Genomic DNA, 21923 nt, shown 5'->3' on the forward strand with positions numbered 1-21923 from the left:
TCTCTTGAAGAGCTTCAGGGAAGTAATAAACGACTCGTTGAACTGGATCTAACGAAAAAGGCCATGAATGTTTTTTAGCAATCTCCCCCCACTGTAAAACTGTTGATTGCCCACTTTCTCAGCAGAAGCCAGGAGGCATTGCACGAGTTCTACGTCTCTGATTGCTTCATCAGAGAAGCCCAAGGAAATATGAAAAGGATTTTTAAGCAGGTGAATAACATCTATTGCCTGGGAAGAGGACTTGAGAAACCTTGCTCCTGCAATTCTAAGAATTTCTTCTGTTGACAATTCCTGGCATACCGCCTTATTATTATTACAATGTATATCTTTTTCTTCGATCTTCAATCTTTTAAACCCCTTACTGTATTGTCTTAATAGTTCAAATGGAAATGCATTTCCTTTCTTTGACTGTTCGAGTTGTCTCCATATGTTTTCTTGATAGATTCTGTTATCAGAGCAAAGGGAATCAGGATCAGAACCTACAGATTCTTCCAGTTCTTCAGATTCAGAAAAAAGGACTTTCTACTCTTTTGTTTGCTGCTTCCTCACTCTCAGGATAAATAAATAAATAAAGATATAAACATTAGGAGAAAATTTCCAGTAACCATAAAAAGTTACTTAAAATTTCGAAAGGAATTAAAGAAACCATTTCAGTTAACAAAGAGCAGATAAAAGCAGCGTACATCGATTTAACTATAAAATTCATTTGCAAATAATAAAATTTAACTTAATTATATTAAATTCTTGAAAGAACTACCAATATAGAATAGAATAAAAAATGCAAGACCAACATGCTTCGTTTTGTATTGAAAAGCTACGACTTACCAGTTCTTATAAAATCTAATTGATTGAAATTCCATCTAGTAATAATAAATTTCTATCTTTGAGTGAACATTCAATCAACAAAAAGAAGATAGTATTTAAAGAGCAACAACTATGATTAGCATTCCTTTCACATCAAATATAATTGTAAAAACGAAATTCCAAACAAAAATCAAATACAAATCCATAAAATTCCAAACACAGTCTCACTTGTACGCCAAAAAGAACAAAAAGAAAAAAGAAAAACCTTAAACAATTGAAAGAATCGAAAATCTGAATTGAAAAATGAAATTTGAAGGAAACTGTTACTACGACACTCCCCCACAGTAGTATCCAAAGTGTTTCACGTTTACCAGGGACCACAAATTATATGTGGTCTTCAAAAAAAAAAAAAAAAAAAAAAAAATATGAGGCAAGGAATAAAAGAAAAAGAAAAAACTCTAAAATAGGAACAAAAAGATCATAGTGTGTATAAAATATACCAATTGATTTCAAGAATACCTTGAATCAGTTGTTCTAAGGCAAGCCGCAAAAAAACTGATATTGAGCAACTGTAGTGTTATGTACACAACCACCCTCTCTCCTCCCCTACAGATTCTAAAACAGAATTTTGAACGACCAAATTATCAAATAGTAAGATGGGCTTTGCAGAATCTCACCCACCAAAAATTCAGTGTATGAATTGTCTATCATCAGTCAGGCCACTATTAATATCTGTAGCCTGAAGATCCTGGTGGTGCAGGTGGCAATCGATTAGGAGTACGCCGGCTGCCTGAGTTTGAACCATTGCTTAAATCACCATTCTGTGCTGAATCATTGTGATGCCGACTGCGGCCATTAGATGTAGACCTGGACGAACCATAGTCCACAGAACCATTTGCAGCTGCATCAAATGCTGTTCTCCAGTCATCACCTGATGGACCATTTGACTTGGGGCTGCTTTCTGCAATTAGGTAATCCAAAATATTTATAGAGCATTAGAATCAAAATATTTACCCAAAAAATGACACCATTAAAAAACTTCAAAGAAATCCTACATCAACATATTACAGGCTCTTTCCAACATACCTGCACTACCATTCGACCAATTAGAAGCAGCAGCTGCCCGGTTGTCATGAATCTGAGTTGGCGTGTTAACTTAGAGAGCAGAGAGGACTGTTTCTGGTAGCGCTCTCTCCTGCGTTTTACATTCTGATCCTCTTGAAGTAGCTCTTCAATCCTCGCCGTGCTTTGAGCACTAGCCATCAATCAAACAGAAAAGATGTAAATAAGAACAACTTTACATTTGATCCATCTGCAGAATATGCATAGGACATCTATATGAACTATAACAATGGAAGAAAAAAAGCATCACATGAAGAGAGAGACAAGGAGACTTGTAACCATAAAATGAAGCCAATAAAAAGCCATGGAACAAGTTCCCAGTACAGCAAAAATGAGTTTCAGCAGTAGATAATTCATCAAACCTGACAGAGCTATACAACTGATTTAGCATATCTTCCTTGGCCTTCTCAACTTGGCAAAGAACAACAGCCTGCTTACCAATCACATTGTGTCACCAAATGTTTTCACAAAAGCTCAATTATAAAGATAATGAAGACCAAAGTAAAGAAGTATGCTTACTTTGGGAACATTAGCAGCCAAGCTATTCAAGACTGCTTCAACATAACCACGCACTTCCTGAGACATCCATCTGAGCTCTTCCTCAGGGTCTGCAGGTCTCCGAACCATTGTATCCTGCACAAAACCGAAGACCAATTTTCATTTGAGAATTTTGCAAAGCTAACCCAACAATCTCCAAAATCTAGTGTATTTTTATTCCATAGAACATAAAAATTAACAGGTAACCCGTAAGTGCAAGTGACAACTGAAAAACGACAACTGTTAAATAATGAAGAAAAACAAAAACAGAAACCCAACAATCTTCCAGTCTTGAACACAAGACTAGAAGATTTAGAATCTGGTCCGTTGGCCTTTTTATCCTTTGAACTCTTTGAGGGAGGTGGCCCTTCCTCATCAGAGACCTCTTCAATAGTGCATTCCTGAGCATAGGAAAAAACAACTCTTGGTATGCAATGCCAAAATCGAAAACAATTAAAAATACCAAAAGTAAGCAGCATATGTAAATATGAAGTGCCATCATGGGATGGAGTCAGTTCTAGAGATTATTAGTGATGCTGCTAATAGAAAATCGTAGGCTAACATATAAAGAGTTTTGAACCAACAAACAATTTAAAGTGGGTAATGGCCACAATCTTCAGTTCTAGTAAAGATGTACATGCTAGAGAACACCAAAATAAATAAATACATAGATAAATACAACTTAATATACCTTCCCCCCAACAAAGGCCCCTCCACAATTTCCACCACCACTTACAAAACATGCTAATTTCCCATGTTTACATTTGTTTCATTGCCATTAGCTGAGTTTCAAAACATATCAATACCACTTTTTTCCTTTAATTGTGTTATTATTATTATTATTATTATTATTATTATTATTATTATTATTATATTAGTTGCTCCTTGCTCATTTGATTTTTCCTTTTTCTTTTTTCGCCAAATACATAATTTAACCGCTCTACTTTCATAAAAAGATCGTGTCCCCCCCTGAATTTAAAAAATGACCTTGTAGCCTCTGAACTTCACTTCTTAACCTTGTCCCCTAAATTTATATTTTTCTGCACTTGTAGGCCCCTGAAGCTTATTCACTTTTCAACCTACAAGGTGTGAGATACAAAAAATAAAATCCAGAAGCACTTAAGGTGAAAAAGTGAAGTTTATGATGTCACAAGGTCATTTTAAAGTTCAGAGGGGGCCATAATGCCTTTTTGTGAAAGTTAGGAATAAAATGATATATTCCGCCTATTTTTTTTCATTTGTTAGCTACATATATAGTGCTAGGTTACTGTCACGACCCATTTCCATGGACCGGACCGGCACTAGGACCTGGGTGGGCTTAAGGCCCCCGAAGCCCGTAGTAAGCCTAACTTATTTAAATCTCACTTTCTATTCATAATTATGGATTCAGGCCCATTAACATTTTATACATATGCATCCAAAATGCAGTTCATATATTTAATATGGACTTTTACTATTTATTTACAACCCAACTGGAATACAATTGCGGAACTCTACCTTTACATTCACATCGTTATTTCTATCATTAACAATCTTCTATAATACGTGTTTCAACTCCATAGGGCTTTCCCTTCTTTCTATTACCTGGAAAAAAATAGTAGGCAGGGATGAGCGCCAAACTCAATGAGTAGGGTTAGATAACCCTCTCACCCCATACAATCACACAAATGCTAAAATATTTTAATTTGGTCACTCGTTTAGTTATATGATCATGCAGTTTGTCACACAAATGGCAATACAACAGCAATCACAATTATTATCACCTTCATATAATCACATCACGTGGAAATTAGTCAATGGCACCACCTGAATCCCCAGCGAGCCGTCCTCACACATGGCTCGCCCTCTCATACATGTGCACCAGGGAGCCGATCCCCCATACGGCCAACTGGTCTAATCCTCACTGACCAGTCCTCTCATTGTTTTTTTCCATTCTCTCTTTTCTTTTCCATACCAACAGGAGGCAACCCGGTGGTCTCCATCCAATCTAGATCATCAAGTGCTCACAACAGGAGGCCACCCTGCGGGCTACAATCAAATCTAGATTATCAGGTGCGCAACAACAAGAAGCCATCCTGTGATTTTCCATATAATCCATATCATCAGGTGCACATGGGGACGCCGATCTCCCATTTTCCCGGCCGACGGTCAAATTCCATATCATATCATATTCAGGATCCATATCACAGACCGTCCTCACAAACCCATGGTGGTCCACGTCATCCCAATTCCACACAAACAAGGCACAGTATATTCATAGCACAAGTAATCAAACAATTTTTAATATCAACGAATAGTGCATCATAATATGGCAATTCAACAAAATAATGCATGATAACATTTAGCCGTGAATGCATGAATGCAGGCGGATGATGCTAGTTATCTAACACTACTCACAGTTCTTTATTGTCCTTTAAAAGGACTGCCTTTTTAGCCACATGCTTCCAGCTTTTGTCCTCGCATTTTGTATTTTATAAGCCTTTAAAATAAACAAGAAAATTCTAAATAAGAATTTTAATTCAAAAACTTATATTTCACATTCGTTTATTTATTTTGGCTACCGGTCATTTAATTCACTTGTTATATATGCATATATATATCTAGGTTCCCTCATTTATATAAATAACTATTCTAATTTATAACCTTCAGATAAAATCTCTAATTATTCGGTGAGAAATATTATATAATGATAATTCTAATATTGTATAATATTTCTTAATACCTCAAATTTTCGTCGTCACTACTTCTTAAGAATAACTAATTTAATTCTTTATTAAGTGTTTTATTAAAAATTCGACAGCATTTCCTCTATAAACTGGACTATCCAAATTTTTTTCAAATTTTCACAAATCCACACACACAGCCCATCCATCGGGCAAATTCATATCCACTAATCCCGTCCGCCATATCCATCATTTATTCGGTCACTTAATTCACATAATCCATTATAATTAGTTGTTCTATAACTATTTATTTGTTAATAAAATTCCTAAAATTTATTATTAGCTAGGAATATATTTTTTTTTTGTACCAACCTTATAGTTATAATTAATATTCATAAAATCTATTTAATAATATTTAATTTAATTTACTTAAATACTTAATTAAGTTCATTAATTAATTAATTCAGAATTTATTCAAAAATTGCGGATTAAGCTTTAGAGTGTACCGATTTAAAATCAAAATTCATTTCCGTGTTCCGCACGAAGAGGAGAGCATTCTGTCCCTTGAAGTCTCGCCGGAGTCTCGCCGGCCGGTCGCCGGACCGCCGCCGCCGCCACCGTGCACGGTGGCCGGAAAATTTAACCTTCACCAAAATTGACAAACAATACATCATTTTATTCGTTTCGATGAGAGGATCACTAATATGTGTTCAAATCAAGGTGGGTCTGAACCAGTTGGCCGGAAATTGGGCGGAAAGGTTCGGTGATACCCATTTTGGGTTTTCCGATTCCGGCTATTACAGTCGACGAGGAGGCCATCAAATGAAAGAGGAAGAAGAGAGGAGTCATTTGGTACTCACCTTGTGTCCAAGGCTTGCCTGAAACGGCGTGAATTGTCGGAAAAAGGTGTCCAAAACTTCAAGCTCTTCCCCTTCAAAATAGACACAATTTCAGTTCAAATCTAAGCTTTAATCTTCTTCCTCACGTTGAGTAGATATTTTTAGAGTATTCATTTGCTGAATTTGGTGGCCGGAGGAAGGAGATCGAAGGAGAGGAAGGAGGAGGAGGAGGAGGAGGCCACGCTACTGGAGAAGGAGAAGGAAGAAAAGAAAAGAAAAGAAAAAGAAAGAAAAAGAAAAGAAAAGTGGGCCGATCCGGTTCGATTCGAATCGGTTCGGTCTGATTCAGTGATTTGGTCTCATTTCGTTTGGTTTTTCGAGTTTTCCAATCGATTTTCGGATCCTTCGTGTGGTTCTCGACAAATTAAATTGATTTTTAGGTCCGGTTTTATTTATTTTGATTATTTTAGTTAGGTTCTATAACATTCCTTCAATTTACTTAATGTTAATATTAATAATCATATATATATATATATATATATATACATTTTTTTTTTTTTTTTGATAAATTTCGATAATGTGTTTTGGGCTTGAGCCCAACTTCGTAAACTTGGGCTTGAATTGAGGCTATTTTATACTTGCAGTCCACATGATTAAAATTTCTGATTTTTGATTTAATAAAAATTCAAAAGTTTCGAAAATAAGAATTCGGGGTATTACAATCTCCCCCCCTTAAGACAATTCGTCCTCGAATTGAATCTAGTGGGAAAGAATAAGAATGGATGCATGGGGAATTTGAAAGTCACAAGAAATTGCTTCCACTACCAAGGAGACAGCTCAAAAGCGAAAATACAGATCGAGGAAAGGCAGTGAGTGGGGTATTCGGGTTGTACTTCTACAGCCAATTATCATATTTAGAATAAAATTTCGTTCAAGCTACATAGTACCACCTAGCTGAAGCTTATAAGGAGTTTTATTACATTAATCTTCAATACTATCATCGTTCGGCTATTGGAATCTTTAGAAAATCGTTCTTTAAATAAAAATCTTATAATTAACCGAGTTTTTCAATAAAATGCTTAATATATATATCTATGTTCCCCAAGATTATTTAATTTCATTTGAAAATTAAATTTTATTACCCATTCCTTTATGAAATCCAAATATATAATGTAAAACAAATTTGAAATTTAATTTATTTATTATAAAACTTGATTTATTTAATTTACATATGTTATGACTAAATATTTGCTTAATCAAAGTTGAAAAACTATTACTATAATCCAAAATTTTAAGAAATTTTTTTTTTTTTTTTTTTGTAATTCCCATTGTTTATAATATCGCAGGGTGATTCGAGCTCACTCTATCAGTTCTTTTTTTTTTTTTTCACGACTTATCCGATTACTATTGTTTCAATCTAATCTTTATTATTTTCTTAAGTCCCGATCTAACGCTTTCTTACAATTTCGACATCACACCAATTAAGAAAACATCAATAACTCAATTTCTTTCACCCAACTCTGCGTCAACTAAATAATTTATTCGTTTCCATATGAAAGTTCAATTTATGCCTTAATTATGAAATGATAGCAAGGCCCTAATTAGCCCTTATAATACTTAAGCTAATCGTTAAATTTTTCCATCCAAGTTTTAAAATATAGTATCAATTTATTTATCTCATCCTTACTTATTTATGTCTAGCAAGGTATTTATAATTTCCTTAAATTTATCCATGTAACCTTATCATTTCTAGTTTCTCAGGTTAGCACACTGCCACCTGGTATTATTATCTAGACCTCGACTGAGTTTTGGTCCTTCCTCCTTTCGCTGACATGTCAAAATTTTTATCCATTACCTTACGATTCACTTCACTAGCTTCTTTTATTCTCTTTTCTGTAAGGATTTAAATTTATTAATTGTCATACTTATTGAAAAGCCTGAAGAAATTAATTGCCACATATTTCCATTGAACTCCAAAATATCCTCTAGAGTTAAATACTTTTCTTATGATCTCATAAATTACCAGAAAATTTAAATTTTCACATCAAATCTCTTTAGTTATGATTTGTCACAATTTACTACAGTTAAAAAGGTATAGTACTAAAACTTTCAATTCTAAATGTATCTATTTCTAAGTTTTCTTGATTTGTATTTCTTATTCTTGAGAAAATTTCCATTTTAATGAGTTCATTTATAATAATAGTCCACAACACTAATTATCTCATATCAGGCATTTCATCAAATGTGTCTACTAAAGATTTTTGAGTAATTTAAGAGTCCTCATTTATTCATATTTCCACTATACATTGTTTCACCGTTATAAATTATTAGATTAATTGTTTATTCAAAATTCGACTAATGAGTTGACAACTACAGCCTAGATTGACCATCCTATGGGTAACTGACTATTTAAAAACTTTCAAAATAATTTTCCTTTCCAACTTTTAAAAACATCGGCATGTCACTCACACAAAACCTTGAAATTCTTTTAATAGAAATTTGCATTTACTTTTATTTTAAACCAATCTCAATCGTGGTATAAAAAATATTTTTATAAAGTTTGAAAATCAACACTCATTGTATTTTCTAAAACCTTTTGGTATTTAACAAAAATGAATTGTCTATCTCCACGAGGACAATCCTTAAATCTTCTAGTTCCAGTCTACTGTTACATATTTCATCCCTAAATGATCCTCTTAAACCAAGAATATTCTAATCTCCATCATTACTATTCCTTTCGCTATTACTAGTCTCTCAAGTAGATTGGTCCACACCTTAAATTTTCCCAAAAGTTATTTTCATTAGTGATTTATATTTATATTTATATTTATATTTATATTATTATTATTATTTTATCTTTATTTATTTCGTTACTTATTTTATAATCATTTTATATATATATATATATATATATATATATATATATATGTATATTTCTTACATCTGAATTTTACTTCTTTCCCAATTTGTTTCTAATTATTTATTCTAGTATTTCACAGTAGATAAATTAATTGATCATCATTGGCTTTTCTATTATTTAACATCCCCCTAGTTCTATCCAAGTTCTTTAGTTGTTTGATTCATTTTAATCTTTCTTTTATCATTCATGTCTCCTTAGTGTACCCAACCTCATTTAAGTCCTATCCCTGAAAGAGTTTAATGCTGGGTACATGAATCTATGGCGTGAAACTGTTATTCTACACAAAATTTAATTCCGTCGTCAGGTCATTATTTCTTGAATTTCTTATTAAAAATTTTTTTTTTTTTTTTTTTCTACTTCATCATTATGAGTTATCTTTGACCTTTATTCTCTTCCAAATTTATTAACTTTTATTTTATTTTATTTTATTTAGCACCTCGATCTAAATTTGTACTTAATTCTTTAAAGCAGGTTTTATACACGTTTCTTATCATTACCTTAGATTAATAAATGGTATTAGTCCTTTCTACATAACTCTCTACCTAGATACATCCAATTTCCTTAATTTATTAAGCTTCCTACAGCATCCACGTTCCTTTCCCCATTCATTCCCCATTATTCATCATCTTCTACATTCATTTTATTATAATAGATTATGAACTTAGTCTAGCCCTTTAAGCATCCTACATGTGCTAGGATCTTAATTATATAATATCTAATACACTTACTACACTTTCACCTTATAAAATTTTAGATTATACCAACTATCCCTTAGTTACACATTAGTTCCATAAGTCTATTATCGATTCAATCTAATTGCTCATTTTATTATAAAAGATTCATAATTATTTCATGACTTGTAATTACTTCTATTAACTATTAGTCAATCTTTTCCATATTAATCAAATTTTCGATTCAAACTTTTGCCCAATTATTTACCAACCAATTTTACTTTTAATTCTATATTAAAACACCCAAAATCTTACCCTTCATACTAGTTGTGCAAAGGAAGTTTTACCCATTTCCTTATTATATTCTGCCTCACCTCAATATGACCTATCCAGTTAAAAATTATTTTCTTCATATTTAATCACATAATTAGTTTACCTTTGTCTTTTATTTTAATTTCATTGCTCTATTTAAATTCTATATGTCGAGATTCACCTCAATCAATACTTTTTAAGACACAAATTATTGTTTCCACGTCTAACTCTATTTAATTTTTCCAATAAGTCTCTATCCTCCTTAATGTTATGCTTAAGTAAGTTACAAATTTTCTCTTTACATCCTTAAGTTTCGCTTGGTTAATTGAGGATTTCTTGTCTAGTATAACTATTTGTCCTAAATCCTTCTTTTGCTAACCCTTAATTTAATGTACATTACAATTTTCACTTTTTATTCCCTAACAGTAACATTTCTAGAATTTAATCTATATCTTAATTGAAATTTTAATTCAAATTCATATTCTATACCATTTATTATTAATTTATCAATATTAATTTCTATAGGCCTAATTTAGTCCTCGGGATAGACAATATGATAAAATAAATCAAACATGCAATCATTGTAAATAATTTAAATTCTAAAATCAGATAAATTTTTTGACATGCCGACAAAACAATAAAACCAAACAATTAATTGCAACTTCAAAACAATTTCCAATAAGCAAATAATAAAACATGTTTCTCAAATCATAGTTCAAATAAATTTACTTTCTTATTGTCTTTAAAACTCCGAATTCTTTTCTAAATAATTTCAAATAATTTTTTTTTTTTTTTTTTTTTTTTTTTTTTTTTGAAGCAGTGTCTCTTGTCGAATCATGGTGTACTGGGTGATCAGGCCATTACACCAATTTCCAACTGATCTTCTGCTTCAAAATAGATGGAGGGGATTTAGCAAAACTCGAAATGTTTATTTTATAAACGTCAGTTACCCGGACCTTTTTATGATTTACTATTACTTATATACATTTAATTCTCATCCTAAGTTTCATATAGATTTCCTTCCATCCTCGTGCACGATGCGTCCACCGGCACTAAAATGGAATTCAATCCAGACTACACCTCCTTTGTTGGTTACGGCCGATCCCAACATAGGAGCTCTCTATTTAATTTCCTATGTTCCGCAATTGATTCCTAAGGCCCGACTTATGCTCTGATACCAACTTTGTCACGACCCATTTCCATGGACCGGACCGGCACTAGGACCTGGGTGGGCTTAAGGCCCCCGAAGCCCGTAGTAAGCCTAACTTATTTAAATCTCACTTTCTATTCATAATTATGGATTCAGGCCCATTAACATTTTATACATATGCATCCAAAATGCAGTTCATATATTTAATATGGACTTTTACTATTTATTTACAACCCAACTGGAATACAATTGCGGAACTCTACCTTTACATTCACATCGTTATTTCTATCATTAACAATCTTCTATAATACGTGTTTCAACTCCATAGGGCTTTCCCTTCTTTCTATTACCTGGAAAAAAATAGTAGGCAGGGATGAGCGCCAAACTCAATGAGTAGGGTTAGATAACCCTCTCACCCCATACAATCACACAAATGCTAAAATATTTTAATTTGGTCACTCGTTTAGTTATATGATCATGCAGTTTGTCACACAAATGGCAATACAACAGCAATCACAATTATTATCACCTTCATATAATCACATCACGTGGAAATTAGTCAATGGCACCACCTGAATCCCCAGCGAGCCGTCCTCACACATGGCTCGCCCTCTCATACATGTGCACCAGGGAGCCGATCCCCCATACGGCCAACTGGTCTAATCCTCACTGACCAGTCCTCTCATTGTTTTTTTCCATTCTCTCTTTTCTTTTCCATACCAACAGGAGGCAACCCGGTGGTCTCCATCCAATCTAGATCATCAAGTGCTCACAACAGGAGGCCACCCTGCGGGCTACAATCAAATCTAGATTATCAGGTGCGCAACAACAAGAAGCCATCCTGTGATTTTCCATATAATCCATATCATCAGGTGCACATGGGGGCGCCGATCTCCCATTTTCCCGGCCGACGGTCAAATTCCATATCATATCATATTCAGGATCCATATCACAGACCGTCCTCACAAACCCATGGTGGTCCACGTCATCCCAATTCCACACAAACAAGGCACAGTATATTCATAGCACAAGTAATCAAACAATTTTTAATATCAACGAATAGTGCATCATAATATGGCAATTCAACAAAATAATGCATGATAACATTTAGCCGTGAATGCATGAATGCAGGCGGATGATGCTAGTTATCTAACACTACTCACAGTTCTTTATTGTCCTTTAAAAGGACTGCCTTTTTAGCCACATGCTTCCAGCTTTTGTCCTCGCATTTTGTATTTTATAAGCCTTTAAAATAAACAAGAAAATTCTAAATAAGAATTTTAATTCAAAAACTTATATTTCACATTCGTTTATTTATTTTGGCTACCGGTCATTTAATTCACTTGTTATATATGCATATATATATCTAGGTTCCCTCATTTATATAAATAACTATTCTAATTTATAACCTTCAGATAAAATCTCTAATTATTCGGTGAGAAATATTATATAATGATAATTCTAATATTGTATAATATTTCTTAATACCTCAAATTTTCGTCGTCACTACTTCTTAAGAATAACTAATTTAATTCTTTATTAAGTGTTTTATTAAAAATTCGACAGCATTTCCTCTATAAACTGGACTATCCAAATTTTTTTCAAATTTTCACAAATCCACACACACAGCCCATCCATCGGGCAAATTCATATCCACTAATCCCGTCCGCCATATCCATCATTTATTCGGTCACTTAATTCACATAATCCATTATAATTAGTTGTTCTATAACTATTTATTTGTTAATAAAATTCCTAAAATTTATTATTAGCTAGGAATATATTTTTTTTTTGTACCAACCTTATAGTTATAATTAATATTCATAAAATCTATTTAATAATATTTAATTTAATTTACTTAAATACTTAATTAAGTTCATTAATTAATTAATTCAGAATTTATTCAAAAATTGCGGATTAAGCTTTAGAGTGTACCGATTTAAAATCAAAATTCATTTCCGTGTTCCGCACGAAGAGGAGAGCATTCTGTCCCTTGAAGTCTCGCCGGAGTCTCGCCGGCCGGTCGCCGGACCGCCGCCGCCGCCACCGTGCACGGTGGCCGGAAAATTTAACCTTCACCAAAATTGACAAACAATACATCATTTTATTCGTTTCGATGAGAGGATCACTAATATGTGTTCAAATCAAGGTGGGTCTGAACCAGTTGGCCGGAAATTGGGCGGAAAGGTTCGGTGATACCCATTTTGGGTTTTCCGATTCCGGCTATTACAGTCGACGAGGAGGCCATCAAATGAAAGAGGAAGAAGAGAGGAGTCATTTGGTACTCACCTTGTGTCCAAGGCTTGCCTGAAACGGCGTGAATTGTCGGAAAAAGGTGTCCAAAACTTCAAGCTCTTCCCCTTCAAAATAGACACAATTTCAGTTCAAATCTAAGCTATAATCTTCTTCCTCACGTTGAGTAGATATTTTTAGAGTATTCATTTGCTGAATTTGGTGGCCGGAGGAAGGAGATCGAAGGAGAGGAAGGAGGAGGAGGAGGAGGAGGCCACGCTACTGGAGAAGGAGAAGGAAGAAAAGAAAAGAAAAGAAAAAGAAAGAAAAAGAAAAGAAAAGTGGGCCGATCCGGTTCGATTCGAATCGGTTCGGTCTGATTCAGTGATTTGGTCTCATTTCGTTTGGTTTTTCGAGTTTTCCAATCGATTTTCGGATCCTTCGTGTGGTTCTCGACAAATTAAATTGATTTTAGGTCCGGTTTTATTTATTTTGATTATTTTAGTTAGGTTCTATAACATTCCTTCAATTTACTTAATGTTAATATTAATAATCATATATATATATATATATATATATATACATTTTTTTTTTTTTTTTTTGATAAATTTCGATAATGTGTTTTGGGCTTGAGCCCAACTTCGTAAACTTGGGCTTGAATTGAGGCTATTTTATACTTGCAGTCCACATGATTAAAATTTCTGATTTTTGATTTAATAAAAATTCAAAAGTTTCGAAAATAAGAATTCGGGGTATTACACTTTGCCCCTACCTTATTTTTTTAATTGTTCTTTATTTCATTCTATTAAAAACCTTCAAGGCTTTCCCTTTCTTGATTTTGTTTACTCTTTACCTTAATATATTCTGTTTCTTTTAATATCAGAAGCAACGAAAACCTTCTATATTTTTTTAACAGTAATAGAAAAGATTGAATGACGGCTTAATTACTGACATACAGTAGAAATTATATGAAAATACAAAAAAAAAAAAAAATGAATTCGGAGCTGTTTATCTAAGAGTTTAAATTAGAAGTAATCAGTAAGAATAATTGTTTAACTTAAAATGATAAAAAATGACGTTAGCTGTTTAATTAGTTGAATTCGAAGGAAAAAAGATAAAGAGTATGATTATCAAAAAAATTTAAATAAAATCTAAATGCTAAACGTTAGATATTTAACACTTCATAAAAAACTTCTTCAACTTCTAAAAACTATTATAAAAGCTATGTTATTGAATAGCTACAATTAATAGAAATAAAATTTTGAGTTGTTAAAACGCTAAAAATTAGCTGAAAAGCTGTTGCCGAACAGAATCTTCGACATGATCTGGCAAGGTATAATTCTTGTCTGGCTCCTTTGGTTTTTAATTTTGAGTTGAAATAGAAATTTCTAGACCAATTTTGGTCGAAATGGACCTACGGCCGTCCGTATTTGGTATAATAAATTATAAAATTTGATTTCATAATGTTTAGAACAATAAAATGAATATTTTTGTTCATATTAACTAAATATGAAACACGAAATTCCAAATGAATTTGAAAAATTTTTGTAGCATTTAATTATACCAAATGAGGTTTAAATGGATGTTAATAGGATGAATGAAATTGCAGGTGAAGAAGCAAGTTGGAGCCTACATAACTGAAGCAAGATGATTCAACAATCATTATGTGCCAACATTTGAAGAATATATTTTTAATGCTGTGATTAGTTATACTTATCCCATGTTGATAACCTTATCATTTTGTGCGATGGGTGAAGTTGCTTCAAAGCAAGTATTTGATTGGCTATTCACTGAACCTAAACTTCTATATACTGCATCAGGTCTCGCAAGGCTCATCAATGACATTATGTCCCATGAGGTATGCCAAATTAGTAGTGTCATAGCTATTTCACTTTAATGTTTCTTTTTATACTTCAACGAGTTGTCTATATCCATATCTGTTTTTACAATCCATAGTAATCTTCATTCGCCTTTGAAGACAAAGGTGCTGACCTGAGGGAGTTTAATACTTCACTTTAAAGACACATGAGGTGAGAAAATTTTATTTAGACTTGGTCGTAATAACTAAAGACACATGAAGTGGATCTCATATTTGAAATCCATCGTATATATTATATATATATATATATATATATATATATAGATCCTTTTTTTTTTATACAGATCGATAGTATGGTGCTACAATTTCAGCAGACTTCAAACTCAAACTCATAAATCAATGCAGTACAAAGGCTCATTAAGGGCAACCTATATAGAGTAGAAAATAATTGGGGGGGCAGGATAGATTCTTGTACAGTAATTTTAATTAAGTCCAATTAGAGAATTATTAAATGCTGCAATTTTCAATATGTATGCAGTTTGAGCAAGAAAGGGGACATGTTGCTTCTGCAGTAGAATGTTGTATGAAGCAATATGGTGTGTCAAAGCAGGAAGCTTACGAAAAGCTGAATAAAATAGTTGCTAATATGTGGAAAGATCTGAACGAGGAGCTGATGAAAGAAATTGATATTCCAAAACCTATTCTAATGTGCATTCTGAACATTGTACGTGTAATGGATGTTGTGTACAAGGATGAAGATAGCTATACCCACTCCAACACTTCTCTGAAGGATATTCTGGCTACCTTTTTAGTCAATCCTGTGGCTGTTTAAGCATTAATCAATTGCTTTGTGTTTCCGAAATGCAATTGGAGAATCAAATAAATGGTTGTGATGTGAAGTTCAGTTTCATATATTATGAATCTGAAAGTGATCTAATAAAGTTCAACCTTGTTCTGGATTTGGTTTTCTAAGTTTTGCTTAATTGCTAATTATTGTATTTCTGATGATAATTGGTTTATATTAGTGAATATTGCATGTTGAGATTGTCTTTTAGAGGAGTGGGTGATTGAAAGAAAGCTTTGAGGCATGAATAATCACTTTCTTTTAAGGATTTATTAAGGCTTAATGTATCAGAATATTTGGAACTTTGTTTATTTTTCAATTTCATCTTATTTTGACCTTTATGTATATTTTATCCTAATTTTGACTTTTTTGCAGCAATAATACTCTCAACTACAATTAAGGATGGAATTGCAATTTACAAATAAAAAAAATACTTTTTATCATTCTTTTAAATTAATAATAAAAGTACGGTTTTAAATGCCTTTTGGATATCAAATTATAATCAAATTTAGGGAGTAACACACTTATAAATTTATAAGTATAGTATTTGAGAGATGTGCAATTAAAACAATTAACAAGTTATTTTTTTATTAAATGAACACTAATATAACTATATTATCAATCCAAAAAATTGCAGCCATTAGGATTTTTCATCTTGAAAATATAGGTAATATGAAAATTAAATATGTAATTGAAAAAATTATACTTTTATTAAATTAATTTTATGCCACGTGGCAAGTAATATAAATTTATGTTATTAAATTTTTAATTAGCACATTTATTTAAAAAATAAATTTTAATTTATGCAACATTAATTGGATAGACCGATGGAAATTTTTTAAAATTTTATAAGTGTCTCATGATAATTTAAAAAAGATAAAAATACTTTTTGCATCTGTAATTTTATTTTTAATTACAATTGAGGATATTATTGCTACAAAAAGTCGAATTAAAGTAAAATTAACAAAAATATCAAAATACGGTGAACTTGTGAAAATTTACAAAGTTCAAGTTATCAGAATATTTTGATATATTAGGCTAGGACTTAATTACCCCCCACTTAATTATTGCAAAGTCATAGCAATAATCCTCCCAGGATATAACAAAGATCAGGGTATCTACACGCAACAACCTTGAAGATATTGCTTAAAGAAATTTTGTAAGTCTTATTTACAAATAGATGACAAATGAGAAGAAATTATTTTTCAGTCTTTGAATCGGTTATTATAAAACACTTATTTTTTTAAGTAAAATCAAATCCTTTTTTATTTAATTTACAAACTTACTTCGGTTTCAAGTAAAAACTATTTTCAATTTTTAATTTTTAATTTTTACAATTTCATTTAATTCGGTTTGAAATCAAACCACCCATTTGCATACCCCTACTTTATGGCACCTTTTCTATCAAAGTATTATATTTATGAAATGAAACATATGTGGGGTCTACATGATTGTACCATCTATCCTCTCATTTTATATCTAATTTCTGATACTTGTCTAATGTAATCATTTATGATTTTGTGTACCTTACGTGACCACACATCCATCTCAGAATTCGTATCTCCAAAGCATTCAACACACTACTATATAACATAAAAAAAAAAAAAAAAAAAAGAATTCAATAAAAAAAATATCTAATTTAATATGTAAGGATGATATAATATTTGTTACAAAATAAATTATGAAATTCACCTATCTAGACTGGGTCTATAGGCCCATCCATAAACCAAACATACGTCAATTCAACATAAAAATTGTCACAAACTCCATAGAATTCTAACACAAAGCCAAACCATAAATTAAGTTGTTCTTAATATATCACGTCCACACAATTAATAACGGGGTGTAAATGAGCCAAACCAGCTCGTGAGCTATTCGAGCTTGGCTTGAAAAAAATTCGAAAAAGTTCGGCTTGAATCGAGCTTGAGCATTCTCATTTAACAATCGAACTAAGCTTGAGGTTAATGATATTCAAGTCGAAAGCTCGTGTGGCCTTATCGAGCTTTTATATATATATATATATATATAAAATATTAATTCAACTGGAGCTTTTACTCGAGCCTAAAAATATTATATATAATATAATATAATATTAATTTTAAAAATAATCAAATCAAATCGTAAAAAATGAAGGAAATTTTCAGAATTTTGAAAGAAAATACAATATTAAATAAAGAGAGTGTCTTGAAATTTCTCTTTTCGGGCTTTATATATATTCTTTGTTATTATATTTTTTTGAGGATAATTCTTTGTCATTATTAAATGAGTCATTTTTAGTTTTTGTATTACACATAATGAAGTCTTCAAGCTTTGTTCTATCATTTAAAAAGAGTTAAACATATACCTAGTCAATCATGAAGAAAGGATCAGTAACACTCAATATAACATAAAGATTTTAATCATAAAAAAAAAATTGTCAAGAGTTGGTAAACTGTCAAGAATTTTGAAAATTAATATAAGAAGAAGACAAGCACATAAAGACATACTGAAGATGGCTAAATAATTAAAATTTTCATTAAAAAATTTATAGTCCTCAAAATTTAGTGTTTTCACATTGAATTCTTATTTCTTTTACATTTTTTATTCATTAGAAGCTATATATTCGGAATAATAATATATGTTATAGTTCTCTTCTTTAAATTTATTATAAATACTTTAATATGAATTGAATTGGAGATTGAAACATTTAAATGCAGCTTCAACTTTAATCACTGTCTTAGTTAAAAATCAATAATAAATTGGTTAAAAATCAAATCAATAATAATTATTCACTTCGATTAGTTTAATTACATTTTTTAGTCGTTTTAATTTCTGATTTTTTTGCTCAATTATAGAAATAAACTAAATTTTTGCAAAATCGAACCAAATTAATTAAATTGAATCAATTTAATTCTATTCAATTTAGTATATAATTTTATTTTGTTCTGTGTAGAAAAAATATAATGCAATTTTCGGATTACCAGATCGGTTAGGTTGAAAATTCTTTTCACAGCAAAAGAAGAACTAATAAAAATTATATTGATAATCGTTTAAAAATGTTAAAAATCTGTTTTTTCTTTCGTGAAGAAAATATCAAACTTTATTATAATCATTAAAAACTAAATAAGTGGTAAGCAAATATTTTAATACGTGATATATAGTCAACGGATGATGTGATTGAAGACCAAAAAAACGTATATTCACCCTGAAATTTTTACCAAAAAAATCTTATTATCTCCTCAACTTTCAAAGTGGTTCTATATCATCTTAAATTTTATTTTTATAATAATCTCATACCTTATCATATTCACAAAAAATTGTGCTCCACGAGCGTGTGATGATGTGTACAATTACACCCTAAATAATTAAATAATCAAATTCCAAGACCTTTAATATGAATAAAGCTAAATTCTATTAAAGGAAATTCAATTAAAATATAAAAATACAAAAGAAATTGAAATAATGAAAATATCAGCCAAAAACAATTGAAGATATGAAATCCAAAATGGGCAATATTGCCCTTTTGGTAAAAATATTGGTGCCACTTGTTTTGCCTCCTCCATGACAAACAAACAAAATAAATAAAAAGGGGGAAAGAGAATATCATATTAGTTAGGATGAAAAGTTAATCTAGGAAGAGAAAAAGGAAGAATAAAATAAAGAAATTTGTTTGTATAGAAGAGAAAGAAAGGGCTCGACAATTATGTAGGTATGTATAAATGTGTTCCTTCTTATCACATTAACACTCCGTTTGGTAATGATTATCTGATATGTTCTCTATTGTAAATTACTGATTTAGTTAGATCTACTGTTGGAAAATTAGGTGCTACTACTAGGTTGGTAAGGCCAGGACTCTCCACACGAATTGTTTGCAGCAAGTTAAGCAAATGGCTATACTGGTCTAAGGTCAATGCCACATTTGTGCTCAATCTCAAGGCTTCCTGATTTGCAAGATTCACTGAATAACCATTGTCTCGAGATGCAGAGGAGAAATCTACAGTATTAATAACATTATTTGCAGAGACTGTATGAAGCTTCTGTTTAGAGCCATAACCAGGTGGAAACCTGTGCTTCTTGCTTCTTGTAACAGGTATCAATTGTGTGTCTAGATTGCCCATAGTAGGTGCCAAACCTATTATCAGCAGTAGATCATTTGTAATTAAACCTTTGAAAAGGTTGTTTTGTCTTAGGGAAGCTTTTAGCATCAATAAAAAATCTCTTGTTTACAAATGCTTTGGCTTCTGATAAAGTTGAGTTATGGATACTATGAAGAGAGCCATAGTAATCTTTCTTGTTGCAGAACTAGAGAAAAAACCTTATTTATTACTGGAAGAGGATCAAGTAACAAAATCTGTGATTTAACTGTATTAAATTAATCATTCAAGCCTTTAAGAAATCTAATAATATGATCATTCTCTTGATATTGCTTAATTTTGTTCACAATTCCACAAGTACAAGGATTCTGACGTATACAAACAGGTAGAGCTCTAAAATTAGGAAGTTCATCCCATAAGATTTTCAGTTTAGTGAAATATTCAGCAACTGACTTCTCTCCTTGTTTAAGAGCATAAATCTCCTCTTGTAAGTCAAAAATTCTAACAATATCTCCCTGTGAAAATCTTTCTTTGAGATCATTCCAAATCTCAACAGCTTTGTCTAACCACAAGACACTTTTTGTAAGTGAAGGCGATAAAGAATGAATGAGCCAAGAGAGTACCATAGTTTTGCATCGTTCCCAAACAGGATAAAGCAGGTCTCCTATAGCTGGTATTATAAGAGTTCCATCAAAGAACTTCGATTTGTTCTTGGAAAGAAGCGCCATCTTTATAGTGCGAGACCAAGTATGATAATTTGCTCCTGTCAAAACCGGTAAAACCAGAACAAGAGCTCAATTCTCATTTGGATGGAGATAAAAGTGATGCATTGGATCTTGTGTTGGATGCAAAGTTGGAGTCGTCATCGAGTGAATCAGTCAAACGAAATTAAATTGACAAAGGAAATCTCTTAATTTGTAGAGAAATCAAAGATTAATCAAGAAAATTCTGAAAATGGTTAACCAGATTATGTTTGGCAAGCAAGAAAGAGAAAGAAAATCAAAGGAAGCGGAAGTAAATCAGAGAAAGAGCTCTAATACCATATGAAGTTTCAGAAAAAAGAAGAAACTGAATTTGATTATGTGTATAAATGAACCAAAAAGAATAATTACACTGATGTTTATTTACAGTTATATATCACAAAAATTACAAGCTACTGCCAACTAATTTGCTTAACTGTACAATTGGTTGCAACAAACTAATTTCCTCTAACTGACATTGGTGTTCTTTTTCCTTTTTGATTGCTAACTTGGTTTATCATCTAACAAGTACAAATAAATTTTAAATATAAAATTCATTTAAAAATAAATATTTCATGTTTAGAATAAATTTAAAATTGAAAATTTATTTACTTTTATGTTCTAAAATATTCTTAGTATAATAAATTCATAAGGCTAGGGGATGAATAGTTTTCCCATAAAATTTTGGGTTATTTAAGTTTGTGGAATTCACTTGGAAATTCTATATTTTTTATAAAATTTTTTGTTTAGTTATATTCAAATCCATAAAATTAAATTCGTAGAATTTGATTTTTCATTTTTTCTCACACCTTATATGAGAATTTATATTTATAAATGAATTCCATAAATTTTTGTGGAATTCATTTATTCTAAACAAAGGGTAACAGTGAAAAGTTTCAAATTAGATATGAATTAAAGAAATCATTCAACCATCTCAGTTTGAAAAAATATATAATTGTCTAAATTATTTTTTATTAATTTTTTAAATAATTAACGCTTCTTTAGTGAAAGTACCAAGAGATAAAATTAAAGTTGCAAACAAATAATTAATAATTTTTTCAATTTTTTAAAATAACACATAAAATGATACTTAAAATTTTACTGGAACTTATTTGCACAAAAATTCATGGAATAAAATGAGAGAGCTGTTGATCTAGGGCTATTTGTTTTAGGTTAATGACAATTTATTGGACATGA

General features: G+C 31.3%; 2 protein-coding genes and 1 long non-coding RNA gene across 3 annotated transcripts; all 3 read right to left on the reverse strand.

The window, feature by feature from the left end:
• Positions 1-1242: 1242 nt before the first annotated feature.
• On the reverse strand, positions 1243-6448 carry LOC105640081 (dynamin-2A). Its single transcript, XM_089725659.1, is given in 9 exon segments — positions 1243-1765; positions 1891-1944; positions 1947-2059; positions 2289-2356; positions 2446-2559; positions 3961-4047; positions 4861-4942; positions 5633-5770; positions 5987-6448. Coding segments are annotated over 5 exon segments (579 nt in total). The 5' UTR covers positions 2554-2559; positions 3961-4047; positions 4861-4942; positions 5633-5770; positions 5987-6448; the 3' UTR covers positions 1243-1529.
• Positions 6449-12179: 5731 nt separating this feature from the next.
• LOC149493864 (uncharacterized) lies at positions 12180-13668 on the reverse strand. The gene is made up of 3 exons (XR_016322430.1): positions 13308-13668; positions 12954-13091; positions 12180-12263 (listed from the first exon to the last, which is right to left on the reverse strand). It is a non-coding gene; the product is annotated as an uncharacterized LOC149493864 (long non-coding RNA).
• Positions 13669-20264: 6596 nt separating this feature from the next.
• LOC149493865 (uncharacterized) lies at positions 20265-20714 on the reverse strand. The gene has a single exon (XM_089726376.1). It carries the CDS (start codon positions 20712-20714, stop codon positions 20265-20267), a length of 450 nt encoding a protein of 149 aa, XP_089582502.1.
• Positions 20715-21923: the final 1209 nt, after the last annotated feature.

The sequence above is a fragment of the Jatropha curcas genome, chromosome 9 (assembly GCF_041381405.1).
Source record: "Jatropha curcas cultivar XTBG-Jc1 chromosome 9, XTBG_Jcur_1.0, whole genome shotgun sequence".
Lineage (NCBI taxonomy): Eukaryota > Viridiplantae > Streptophyta > Magnoliopsida > Malpighiales > Euphorbiaceae > Jatropha > Jatropha curcas.